This window comes from Apaloderma vittatum, unplaced genomic scaffold (genome assembly GCF_000703405.1).
Source record: "Apaloderma vittatum isolate BGI_N311 unplaced genomic scaffold, ASM70340v1 scaffold29696, whole genome shotgun sequence".
In the NCBI taxonomy this organism is placed as follows: domain Eukaryota; kingdom Metazoa; phylum Chordata; class Aves; order Trogoniformes; family Trogonidae; genus Apaloderma; species Apaloderma vittatum.
The window spans coordinates 32,535-46,493 of NW_009720743.1; the positions used below are offsets into that span (position 1 = coordinate 32,535).

At 40.0% G+C, this 13,959-nt stretch overlaps 1 protein-coding gene across 1 annotated transcript; it reads right to left on the reverse strand.

Moving 5' to 3' along the window:
- Positions 1 to 1,203: 1,203 nt before the first annotated feature.
- Positions 1,204 to 11,519, reverse strand: CMPK1 (cytidine monophosphate (UMP-CMP) kinase 1, cytosolic). Its single transcript, XM_009871110.1, has 6 exons — positions 11,484 to 11,519; positions 5,933 to 6,079; positions 4,929 to 5,081; positions 2,398 to 2,474; positions 2,219 to 2,315; positions 1,204 to 1,745 (listed from the first exon to the last, which is right to left on the reverse strand). Exons 1-6 carry the CDS (start codon positions 11,517 to 11,519, stop codon positions 1,704 to 1,706), a joined length of 552 nt encoding a protein of 183 aa, XP_009869412.1. The 3' UTR covers positions 1,204 to 1,703.
- Between the last annotated feature and the right edge of the window lie 2,440 nt (positions 11,520 to 13,959).

Sequence of the window (13,959 nt, forward strand, 5' to 3'; positions counted from 1 at the left end):
TTGAACTCCTATCACACTGCAAAAGATCCGGTTGTTTACCCTCTGCTCCCGCACCCATCTCTTCCCCAGTCCAGCAGCCTCAAGGAACTCAGCGAGATGAGAATTCATGTAAATACAAATCTGCCCACACAGATCGGATTGCAGGATGAGGACCGACACATCTGATTCTAATTAGAAGCTAGGCTTAATTTAAAGCTTTTCTTAAATAAAGTCATCCCATGGCAGAAGAAAAGCTGAACCTCAGGATTTCCAAATTGCAATTCCCTGTAATTTGCAACATCCATTAGCATCTCACAAACCAGTTACAGTGTCAGTTAATGCAGGAAGAACCACTCTATCACTAAAATTAGTTAAAGCACTCATCTTCAAGCCTTCTGGAGCCTTCTTCAGTGAAAGCTCAGGGCATGCAAAGAATGCACAGTTGGGCCCCCACAGACCTGTGCATACCATATAGGGGAGAGAAAACGTTACTTCAAGCAAAAGGCAGAGTTACACCACATCTGTGCAAACATTTAAACCAGTTTGTTTCAGCTAGTTACCTGCTCATCCCAACTACCGCCGCTGACTGTACTTGGCTGATTCAAGAGAACGTCATGAAGCAGGACACAACTTGTTTAAGGGAATGGGACTTTTTTCTGCCAGATATCTTCCCCTCAGCTGAGCACATTATAACAAAAGTGCAATAATTTACAATCTTTTCAAACAAACAGTTACTAAAATTACACAACTTTAGGGAAACAAATTCACTAGTTTAACCATAAAAATATTTCCCCAGGTAACAAACCTTAAAGCATTCAGTAACACAGTATTTCAATAATAATAACAATAATAATACAGAAAATCCCTTCCACTTGTTACAAAAGACAGAATTGTTACAAGATTTTGTTTATTGTACACTATCCAAGAGTTTTGCCAACTCGTGAAGACCGTGCTGTAATTAAGAATATAACTACCATTTAAAATAAACAAGTATGCAAATACTGACCTAACTTTGAAATTTTCTTAACTTTTTGCAAAGGAAGACAAGGTAAAGCCCAGGGCCATGTCATCCAGGTACTTGAGAACTTCCAAGACAGTTTACATCCAGAGTCATAAGAAAGCACCACTTTCCATAAAGTACTTTATGTGTCTGTTGCTGAACAGCATATTAAATAGTTTTGTGACAACTGCTAAAACAGATTCTCATCCTAATTGTAGCTTGACTTACAGAATTCAGGTCTGGGGATAACAGGGAACTTCATGACCAAGTTATACTCTGAAAAAAAAAACCTGCTAAATTTGGTCCAAGCATCCAAAGAAAATCAAGGTCATACGGATCGCTCATTGCTTAGTGTTGCTGTTTAGTTGATCCTTAAAAAAACCTAAGTGTATGGCAATAAGGAATAAGAAGGGCTGCACATGATAAGCACAGAACTGCGACAGAACAAATAGTCTCTTCAGAGAGATGTTTTAACTGTGATTTTGCCATGTGAGTAACTGAACTTGTACTAATGGAGAACCCTGAAATTTGTATGCTATAGCCACAAGAAATGATTTCCTATTTAAAAAACAGATCCATTTGTAATTATCTGCTTTTTCAAACATCATTAGATATGTGAAAAACAATTAAAAAATCTTTTAAAACAATTACAAAGAGTGGACTGCAGTAGCAGCTATTCAAGCAAGATTCAAGCACAACTTTAAATGAACTTTGAAGCTGGGAATTAGCCTTCTTTGTCGAAAATTTGTACAACTTTTTCAAAAACCTAGAAAGAGAGAGAAGAATATTAACTCTAAGTGTTAGTCAAACAGGTACTTCAAGTTAAATCAGCAATAACAATAATTGATAGTATTTTTTAAAATAACTTTTTTCCTTGGAACATTCACAGTTAATTCTTTAAAACTGGCATCAGTTCTGGGGTACTGAGACAGAAGAGCAATAGCACTTCAGAAAAGCAAACGCTCACAAAAGTAAACAGACAAGACACCATTAAAAACAGAAACACTGAAAATGTGTTTAGTCCAGTTCATGTTCAAGCAGAGCTAATTGATTTCTTACGGTTATTCAAATCTTAATCAGTTCTCCAAGAGTCAAAATGGGAGTTCCACAACCTCCCCCAGTAAGACACATCAGTGCTTAATCTGCATGCTCCCCGCACACATACCCATCTCCAAAGAACACCAGAAATATGTATCCTGCCACTGTCATCCCCATGGTTTGTATTTTGGGGATACTTACTTCATCAACAGATTTAGAGGCATCCACTTTTCTGACTTTTCCCATTCTCTCATACAAATCTATTATAGGCTTAGTAGACTGCAGATACGTATGGATTCTAGGAGCAAGCACAGGGGAAAAAAAAGCATTACATAGTAAAATATAAACAGAAGGGCCCTGAAAAGTTTTGAAGATGGTACCTCTTTTCCAGACTCTCCCGATTATCATCACTCCTACCACTGCTCTTGCCTCTTTCAAGACAGCGGCCAATACATATCTACAAAAAACATGGAAAGTATGATCACAACCAAGAACACAAGGTATCTCAAAAGCAGCAACAAAACAAAAATCCTGAAAACCTAAATAGGCTTGACACACAAAATAGAGTCCACATCTGGTGGATGTAACCATAACTCACATGGAAAGGTAGACTCGTCTATAAAAAAAAAAAGGATGATAGCTTTACACTTCATCAGTTTATTAAAACGGGGGTTCTTAAAACGAGATTGAGGTCAGTGGAAGTAAAAGCAACATCAAGCTCTGTGGTTTGACTGGGTCTCCAACCTGAGACATTTGAAGAAAAAAAACTATCTGATTTTCAAGGATGTGTTCAGACCTTCTGAAAAGCCGCATGTCAGACAAAACTACTAATATACCCCTAACCCTTTGCCGACGACACCAAGCTGTGTGGTGCCGTGGACTCGCTTGAGGGAAGAGATGCCGTCCAGAGGGACCTTGATAGGCTTGCGAAACGGGCCAGTGCAAACTGCATGAGCTTCAACAAGTCAAAATGCAGGGTCCTGCACCTGGGCCGGGCTAATCCCAGGCACAAATGCAAACTGGGCACAGAGTGGGTTGAAAGTAGCCCTGAAGAGAAGGATTTAGGGGTGTTGATAGATGTGAAACTCCACGTGACCTGGCGTGTGCTCATGCAGCTCGAAAGGCCAACCGCATCCTGGGATGCATCAAGAGAAGCGTGGTCAGCAGGTCAAGAGAGGGGATTCTCCTCCTAAACTCTGCTCTTGTGAGACCCCACCTCGAATACTGCGTCCAGCTTTGGTGTCCCCACCGTAAGAGGGACGTGGATCTGTTGGAGGGTGTTCAGAGGAGGCCACAAGGATGATCCAGCGGCTGGGGCCCATCTGCTATGAGGACAGGCTGCGGGAGCTGAGACTGTTCAATCTGGAAAAGAGAAGACTTCGGGGGCACCTAATAGCTGCCTTCCAATACCTGAAGGGAACCTACAGGAAGGCTGGGGAGAGACTTTTTACAAGAGTGTCCACTGATAGGACAAGGGGAAATAGGTTTAAATTGAAGGAGAATAGATTTAGATTAGATTTTAGGAAGAAATTCCTCAGTACAAGGGCGGCAAGACTTTGGAATAAATTGCCCAGAGAGGCTGGGGCTGGCCCCCCCCCGGAGGGGTTCAAGGGCTGGCCAGGCTGAATGGGACTCTGAGCAGCCTGATCTAGTGGGGGATGTCCCTGCCCATGGCAGGGGGGTTGGATTAAATGATCTCTAAGGTCCCTTCCAGCCTAGGCCATTCTAAGATTCTATGATCCTATGCCTGCACTGAAAGAAAGCCACTGTATGCTCTCCTAAGAATTTTGTAAGGCTACATACTATACAAAGTTATTGCAAGTTAAAATGTTCTTACTTGACATGGCTATAAAATAGACTTAAAAAACAAAATCTAAGCAAAAATTGAAGAACTAACCATAGTTAAAAGCTACCCAGCAAACTAAGTTTTGAAACATAAAGTAAGGAACACTGACACACGTGCACTTCATTATCCTATTTATACACTTCACATTTATACACTTCATTTATCCTATTTATATAGGAGAACAACAGTTAAAAACTTTTTTTCCCAACAAAGTACATCAGTAGCAAAACAAAAACCAACTGAGAAGATCACGTATGTATTACTGTCCACTCTTGGTAAAAAAATTAGAATCCTCAAATTAACACCCCAGCAAGTGAAAAAATTTCATTTAACATTTTTTAAATTTTTAAATAGAGAAGAAGAATCTCTCACTTTTCTTTGAGATTAAAAAATGATTGCAATTAAATAATAAAAAGACTAACAAAATTTCTCAGGAAATTGGGGAAAAATGTAAAAGGAAGAAAGTCAGATTAAGGCACTGGGATTCTCACATCAGTTTTTAGGCCTCAAGGGCACTGACATATTAAAAAGACAGCATATCATGGCCCTTGTTAAATGAATATAAGGTATCACTGTCAAAACACCCTTGTAACCTAATAACTTGCTGAATAAAACACTGATTCTTTCCTGTCCTATAGCACCGCTCCTAACTATGAAAATAAAGGCTGCTGCTGCCAGCACTTTAGAATTAGAGAAGGCATTGCTATTAACTTCATTTTGGACTAAGTAACAGTTACTAAGAGTAATCAGAGCAACGTTTTCTGAAAATTAAACTAACTTAAAATTTTTATAAATTTTCCTTAAGAATGCAATTTCCTGAAATAGTTCTTCAATATAATTTATTGACAAATTATCACAACAAGTGCAGTTATCTGCTTGCTATTTCAAAAACAAGTAGTTTCTATCAGTAAAAACAAGTTGCAAAAAAATCCTTGAAATTCAGAGACCGAGTTTTCCTTCTACTCTTGCACTAGTCCATTCACTACCTGACAGTTTTATTGTTCTTCTTGAATGATTCTCACAATACAGCAAGAACAGAAGTGACAGAATAACACACTTCATTACCTCATTGTCACAATCAAAAAAGAGAACAAAAGAAACATCCGCCTTTCCATCCATAGTCTTATTCCAGCCTTGAAGATTATCTTCATTTCTGGGGAATCCATCAATCAAGAACTTGTTCTTCTGGGAATTGGCAGCCATTGTTTGATCCATAGCCTGATAAGAGAGAATTCAATTCATGACCTCCTGCACATACAAACATTTATCTACTTATTAAATTACCCCCAAAATGTTGACACGGTAAATTGAAAAGCATTTATCTTAGGATTATTGCACATTTATAAAACATATTTTTGTTTCACCTTCAAAGAATGCTAATTAATTTACTGATGCATCAATATAGCCTTCTTCCAAACCAAATCGACTACTTCATAAAGCTCAAAATGTCATAACGCACAATCCCAGCCTTAAAATTGATTTTCTGGATACTGGAAAAGTGCTATTACATAATAAGATGCCAAAACATCCCTGATCTAGAGTTAATTCTAATGAAAAAACTTCAGATAAATTTAGTGCTATGAGCAACAGAGGCCTTTTCTGTTTTAAAAGAGATATTCTGGATGTTTTCCTAGACATTAATAAGGATAAAGCCTGGAACTTTTCCTTCTGCCAGAGCATGAGCAGGTGCTCTTCTCATTCACGTGGCTATCTGTTTTGATAAACCTTACAGAAACTTAGTATGACTGAGCTGACCAAGACATCCAAAAGCTAGTTAAGGGAAATAAGAAATACAGAGTTTCACCAATTTCCCTAGAGCTACAAAAAAAAAATTAAAAAAAAAAAAAATTCCATCCTTATAGATCCCCAGGTATCAGAGGCCACCACTCACAGCCCTCCAACCAGCCAGAACGAAACATGAGTAATTGCCAGGAGAAGTCCCACATGCAACGTGCACCCACGTATCTGTCATTTCATACTGACACCAGAGGAAAGGCAGCTCTTCCAGAACACAGCTTCACTGCTTTGTCTGCAGTGCTGAACCACCAGGGAGACAGACCTTTCCTTACCCTCTTCAGCAAGCTGATTGTTATTTCAACCGGTACGATTTCGCCTTCCTTAATGTAGTTCTCAATGAGTTCTCCGTACTGGGAGCCCGGCCGTTTTCGTTCATCTCGAAGGAGATCGCCAGCAGAAAGGTGCGTGTAGCCGTATTTCTGGAAAGCGTGAAACAAACAGGCATAGACCCCCTCGAATTAGCACACGTGCAAAGTGAACATCAGTCAGCCATGTCAACCACATTTATCTTTGTGTTACAACAGGAAAATACAGGCAATAGCATCTTGCTAGTGACAGATCTATTCCGTCTTCAGTCTGGCAACACAGCACATGTATGCACAGAAAGCACAGCAGTAGAGAGACTCTCGGGTAAAATGCTCAACAGGGCTTTGGTCATGCATTTGAGTACTTTTTTCAAAGGTAATTTTGTCATGGTTGGAAACGAGACTGTCTCAAAGTCCCCAAAGCGCTTCCTGAAATGTTACACTGTGCAACCAGACATTTAACAATCACCAAATTACGAGCTATAGCCCATCCTAACAGCTCGAATACTGGTTATCAGGTCTTCATTTACACAGTGAAAAAGTTGAGAAAATGTCTTTCTTTGCTATGCTTACAGAATATACATTTGTAATATAAATGTAAATTTGTAATTTTATCCAATTACCTACTTAAACAACAGCTCATGAGGTGACTCCAGGTCCTTTGGAGCTGGAAGAATGTTTCAGACACGACTCGAGCCACAAATCCCTACACTCCCATTGTGGTTTTGGCACCAACTTCCTCCTCTACCTTGGTCAAACCAGTAACTCCACATCTAACACAGCTGCTGCACAACCAGCATGTGCTCCTCCAAACCTGCTACCTCCTTCCCTGGGATGAACACGATAAACCCGAGGGCAGCCCTTGGGTGCCTTTTCCTGACGACGACGTGGCAGGTGCAGGTAAAGAGCTACACTGGTGCCACCGACAACACACCATGTACAGCAAACAGAGAGAGAGCAGAGGCTGTGTTTGATACATCCATCAGTTTGATACTAGAATGCAGGAAAGCTGCAAACACCACTGTTCTTCTCTTTCACCTTAAATTACATCTAAAAAAGTTGCTAATGCAAAATACCACTGAAAAGTGTTTACTACGCTTGAGTTTGTCAGGCATTCAGCATCCTAAATAGACACCTAGTGCAAATGTACAAATAGATTTATCAAAGAGAAACATGTTGTTATAAAGGAAATTTCAGAGCACAAACCAAACATTTTCTCAGCTCATTTAACATCATGAAAAAATAACCAAATATACTATGCTCCTTGACCAAATATAGTCCATAAAAACAAGCAATAAAGACATGTCCTTGGTGATTACCTATGCTAGCTATACATCCAAAACAGAGTACATCTACACCTGCTCATCCTAAAGTTTTACACAAAACAAAAACAGCAGCCAAAAACTTGGGGATTATCAGCTCGGCTGCAGCAACATCCAAAGCAAATTTCAGAAAAGGTGTCTGAGCAGCATAATAATGTGACTACATACTTTTAAAGGCTGTGAACTTGCGATTTAAAAACTTGGCTACTAGACTAAGTACAGCAGAAATACTACACAACTCAGTAAGTGACTTTAAAAACATTTCAGTTGCTTTCCAATTTCACCCACAAAAGCGTGGAAAGTTAGTTCTGCCATAGTCATAATTTAAGAAGGGATATAATTACCTAAATCTCCGAAACTCTACACAGCTAGCAAAAAAAAAAGGAAGCAAGATTTTGCTCTAAATAACTGTGAAGAAAAAGCTCCACATACATCCTCTCTAAGCTCACTGTACTCCTGCTTTAATGTGCATTGCATTTGGATACGCTGATTTAATTGCAAATCTAAATATTAACTACAGAAGCCATAAACTAGAATAAATCTCTCCTTATAAGCAAGAAGCCTTACTCTGCTGTACCCTGAAATAACATATGGTTCTTCTAGCTAATGTTAAAGAATGATGATATTTTTAACATCAAGTTTTTACAAAGGAGAAAACAGGAGGAAAGTATAATCCCTTCGGTTTTAGAGGATTACCAAACCATTTAATTTTCCTTAGCATCTCCCTTTTCACGCATGAAAACAAAATTGAGTCAGACCATTTTTGGAATTCTCTGTCTTTTGCAACAGCAGACTAAAAGAGTTTTGTAACGGCCAAACAGGAAAGTAAAAGAAGTGTTTTAAAGCGCCGTTGTATAAATAGGCTTGTTTTAGATAACAGTAAATTGTATTCTAGAGTAACCTTCAGAATGGATTAGCCAGGCAAATAAGAAAAACAAACCTCTCCTTCAGGGGCAAAACATCTATTTGTTAACTGTACTGAGACAAGAGCCAAAGAAAACATGTCGGTTTAAACAATGCAAACAACGCGGCGAAAGGCTTGGCCGCTGCTCCATGCACAGGGGGCTTCAGAGACGCAGTGCTCACGCTCCTCTTGCCATTTTCAATTAATGCATGAAGGCCACAAAGTTTTCTTTCATATTAGGTGAGATAAACCCTCAGCAAGCGTCCTGAATTGGGAGCAAATTGCCACATCCCCAAGAGCTCGCAATACTGTGATGTAACTGCTCAAAAAAACGGGGCAAAGCACCCTCGCGTCTTGCCAAGGTTTGCGTTGTGCCAGCCTGACTTTTCAGCAGCTCCAAGTACGTCTGGATGCAATCCCCAGAACGTGACTTGCTGCAACTGCTGCGTAATTCTTCTCCTCCGAAATCAGAAAGGGAGTAGGGCTGTGGCTGCCAAACAATGAAAAAGCAGTTTCTCCAGTTCTTGAAGAAAGCGTATATGCTAGATTCATAACATCAGACTCAAAGGAAAACTCTAAATAGAAACTAAGTAAAAATAAATTTCCAAATACTTGGGATGCCAAGCACCTAAAATCTGGACAGATTTGTAGATTATAGAGAAGAAAAAAGAAAATATAGGTTTAGCTATTCTAAAACTTGCCTCAGAAATACTGTTTTCTGCTATGCTAGCAGACTGGCGTGCTGTTCTATAAGAAGACAAAAAGATTAAATCAGTAAGTTGTCATTACACAAGTTCTCATTATTTCTAAAACTATTTTTATATTTGGAGAACCATAACTCAATTCTCTTCTCAAATTAACTCCGAATGAAAAATATAAAAATCAGCTGCCTTCAGCATCACTGTAGACATCTTCCTCCTTTTCTTTAAAAAAATAATAAAAAATAAAAACCACAGTGATGTGAAAAGGCAAGCTCAAGTTTCCACCAATCCCACCAGAGGCAGGAGTTACTCAGAACAGCCCTTTGCAGGGCTGTAGGAGAGCAGAACAAAACATTGCTCGCTTGTTTGTCTCACGGTGGCCTGGTATACCGGTCCCCAATGGGACACGCAAGCTGGGTGCTCCACATCGCCAAACTGCAGTCTCCTCTGGATGCCCTTTTCTCCCCCGTCCTACAGCCACTTCTAGTTCGCTTCCGTCAGCCCAGATCTGCAGCTTGCACTCTGCAGACAGCACATGCTTTGTTTTCAGTCACTGTGATAAATGGATGAATACAACCGAAAATACATGAGTCATATCTGTGTCACCCTTGAACAGGGCAGAGTCTGCCCGAGCAATCTTCTCGAGGCAGTTAAGAAAGGATCAGCCAGATTTCAAGGGGCACAAGATTTATTTCTGATTCAGGCCTGTGTGGTCCAGCAACACATCTCTCCACTAAATAGACAGCTTGAGACTTCCTTAAACGAGCAAAAGCCAAGAAAAAGCAAGAGAAACACAAATCACTACTTTGACCTTGACTCCTATCTTGGCTTATCATCGTTGCTCTGAAAACGAAAGTCACGGGGCTTAAGATCTAAACAAATAAAATACAAACTTTTATTGCCCTAGTTCTGACCTGTCATACCTTGGGCAACCATAATAAACAACCAAATTTTGCTACATATATCATTCAAGAACTAGTTAAAATTAAAATAGAACTGTGTAAAGCTTGCAGCCTTTATATATTTTTAACCTAAAAAGCTTTTGTCTAATTGCCATTAGCAATTAGCACGTGGAATTAAAACTTCAGGGTATATATTATAATACAGTACTAGACCTTCTGCCCGCTTATTCCAATTATAAAAATTGGAAACATTTTCTTGTGTTGTTGCCTCTAGGGGAGGAAAAATAAACAGAAAACTCCCACATTAACAGAACAAAATGCACAAAGGAGATCCCACTGACAGTGCCTCCAGGAAAGGGGAGGGGGGTGCAAACAGAGCACTCCAGTGCTTCAAGAACCCCAGGCTCAATAAAAGGCACCCAGGATGTTTGGGAAAGTCCAAAATTCAATGCCCAGTGTTCTGCAAAATGGAAGCTTACAGGGATAAAACTTCAGGGGGTAGATTTTAATGATCACTCACCATGTTGTATAAAAAAGCTCCAAAGTTCAGAAATACAATCTTATATTCCGAAAAACAACTATGAGAACTTAAGGCTAAACACAATACTAACACTTGGCACTCGTAAAAGAGATTTCAGGAGCTGAGTTTAAAGCAAACAGTATTAAAATGTTTTTATTTCAAGGAAGTTAACTCTGCCTCTTAGCGGACTTCCTGAATCCAATTAATACACGACAGCAAAACCCAAATTCACTGCTACTTTCAGAGGAGTTTTATACAATGAGTTCTTCTTTGCATTGTTTTCTTCACCCTAGGAAATCCCCTTATCATATAACCCGAAGCAACTTTACAGCTTTTTTTCCATTTGCATATTAACTTATGCTCTTATAAAAGCAGAAGACTCAGCATCCCACTTTGTGGAATATTAGATTTAACCACACACATACAGGATAAGGCTGTGGTGGAGGTGAATTATGTTTTAGGTACACAGAGAGGGATGCACATCCCAAATCCCTATAGAATCACCTTGCCAAAACAAACAAACAAACCAACTCAAATCCTGCCTGGAATAAAGACAAATTATTTAGCTATTATTCTTCCCACCAACTAGAGCGCTTTGCATTTCAGGAAAAGGTTGTAAGGATTTAAAATTTAAGTACATGAAACCATTTTTTGTGCAAATTTTAAGATCATTTTTTTCCCTTGACTTCACCATAACCATTTTATAAGCAAAGCTCAGAAGTCAGCAATAAAACACATTCATTTTGTCCTACACACACATAATAATCTCATAGTCACAGAAGATACAAACACTGTAGGAAGTATAAAGGTTACTGCAAGACAATACGACATCATTCAGCTACTTCCTCAAATATTCTGCCTCACACGACAACTATGCAACAGTCCCAGATGACAGCAAGTTCCACCTAACAGGAGGTGGAATGTTTCAAGAGTTATCCGCAGAATCGGAAGGGAGAGGATAAGAAGATAAGAGGGAATTCTGCTTCACCCCTTCCTAAATCGGAGGAACTGGTCCAGAGCAGCAGTTCTGCTGCATTTGCATTTCAGTGGCAATTCTGCAAGTTTGTTGAATGCACACAGGAGTATTCTCTCCATATCGAAGAAAAACAGCCAGGTACAGCTGTCTCCTCCAACCTTATCTGTAAAGATAAAGGAACCTAATCGCTTACCCGCTGTTCCCTTTCGTACACTGTGTCAATATCCATTTCCGCTTGTTATTGCATCTTCTTCCCTCACATAATTTCTCTGTTTTGGTCCAAATTTGGCATGAATGAGGGACTCCAGCACACACATATTGAGCTAGTCCTTAACAAATACACATTTCGCCTACAATATGTAGTAGCTATCTCCCTTTTCTGGGAATGTGTAGCATCATCAGCAAAACAACTATCACACTTCTTTGGGAAATCATTCCCAGCTAGTACACAATATGCCCTTTACGCTACAAAACACAGCTACCCTTGGTATGTTAATAAAATCATTTAATGCTAAAATCATCATGTCACCTTAGCAAAGTGAGACTTCTTCCACAGGTGATCTGCTCTGTCCCAAATTCTTCATGCGAATAGCAAACGAGAAGTATTTATAGCTCACACTGACTTTTTGTTCAGCACAAACTTCAGATTTACAGCAAGATACTGGGTCAGATTCATTCCAAATGTGAACTAATATTATTCAGTCCATCTGCAACTAAAATGAATGAGGTTTATTATTGCTTAGCTACAGCCCCTTTTCTCTGCGGCAAGCTGCCAACAGTATTTAAAATCCAAACAAAAACACACCTTCAACCTAAAGGCAGCACTGACTGCTTACAGACCATTCAACTGCCTGCACCAAGCCTCTGGGGACCTACCAGGGGCCAGGCCAAAGATGTGCATTTTAAAAAGCTGCTGCTCTCCAGTACTTCTGCTGCATTTTATCCACACTTGCCTGTTTGTGTCCCCTTTTTCTAAAGTTTTCCAGCAGGCTTCCATCAGTCCAACTCTCCCTTCAACTACCTCAGATCCTCTCTCCCTCAAAGTTTAGTCAGCAGCTCCTGTAGAGGTACCCGAGTGAGCGGGAGGGCTCTCCCTTGCAGTCGGTGGGTCCTACCTTCAGCCCACTGACTTCAGTAAACTTGTAGTGAATAGGATTAGCAGAATTACAGCAAATTTACATTTGTTAGTACTTGGATTTCCCTTTCCAAGCTTAGAAAATAAAATAAATACAGTACAAGCAAAGTTAACTTTCTCCTTTTGTTTTTAGCTGCAAGTGCAATTTGAGTGGCAATGACTTATTTGAACTCTTCCTAATAAAGTAGTCTTTATCCAATTGTATTAGCCCATCAAGCCAAACTCCTAAACGTGGGCCAGTGGCCACATAAGGTACTTCAGCTCTGAGGCTGCACTAATGGCTTGATGAAAGCCGCTAATGACAGCCTACAAGATTCCCCTACATTTTAAGCTCATTTGTTTGCTATGTGCCAGAGGCAGTATCTGACCTTACCAAAAAGGCTTTATGAGCACTGTGAACCTTTCATTCCACAATTTAATTTAATGAATAAGCCAATTTGAATGAAAGCCTGTAATCTGAGGTTAAAATCCTTCAGAACTAAAGTCATAACGGTATTTTTCAGTCTGGACCAAATTCATATAACTTAGTTCTAGAACACTGAGGACTAGGGTATAATAGCAGCATGGATAAACTGTAACAGCACTGCCAGGGCACCACCAGAGCAGACGACACACAAAATGTGCCTGTGCCAGGAGTTGCAGGGTTTGGGGTTTTTTCCATCAGTAGTTTCAGAAACATGGGCATTGCTACAGTTCACAGCCATTCTTTCAGTACATTTATGGATGAACTTTGATTCTATGTGGCTTTCAATAAGAAAAATATATACAGCTGCTCAGAAAAAAAAATACACAACCAAACCACAAAAAAACCCTGTTTCAAATCCACCATACACACATTTGGAAGCATTCGGCTTTAACAGCTTCTGTAATTATCTACTTCAATACAGTGCAGTTATCCCTGTGGTTTGAGGTTTTTAAAAGGACAGTACTATATCACGTCGCATGCATCCTTCTTTCTTCGATACCTGTTCTATCTCAAAAGGCTGTAAAAATGTATTTGGAAAACTGAAAATATGAAAAATATAGCAGAAATTATTTTCAGTCTATACACTGTCAATTTTAGGCTCTTTGAAGAGAACAAGATTAGATCTAAGGGGTCAGGACATTCTTTGACCTCTATCATATTCTGTCATAGAAAATTTTAGTTCTCTTCTTAACGTTCTTACCTATACAGTTCAGAGAGACTGCACCAGGTCAGAAAGCCAATACCCTGCAATGCCTCCTCTAGCAGTTCGTACCTTTACAGGACAGGCTTCAGAAGATGTGAACCTTGATCTCACGTACTGTAAGCCAACATACTCCTAGCCTCTGTAAAACCACCTCGCCTTCACTCCCAGGCCACAAAACCAGCAACCCAAGGCGCATGGGTGGCAGCCGCGCTGTCACTTACGTGGCCGTGTAGACGTGTCCGGGGCCACCCACACGGCTCGGGCTGACAACGCCCCAAGGCCGAGCCCGTCAGGAGCTTCTCGAGGGCCGTGGCCCTGTCCCTCTGCCAAGGCGTAGCGGGTCACCGGTGCTCCCACCCGAACTG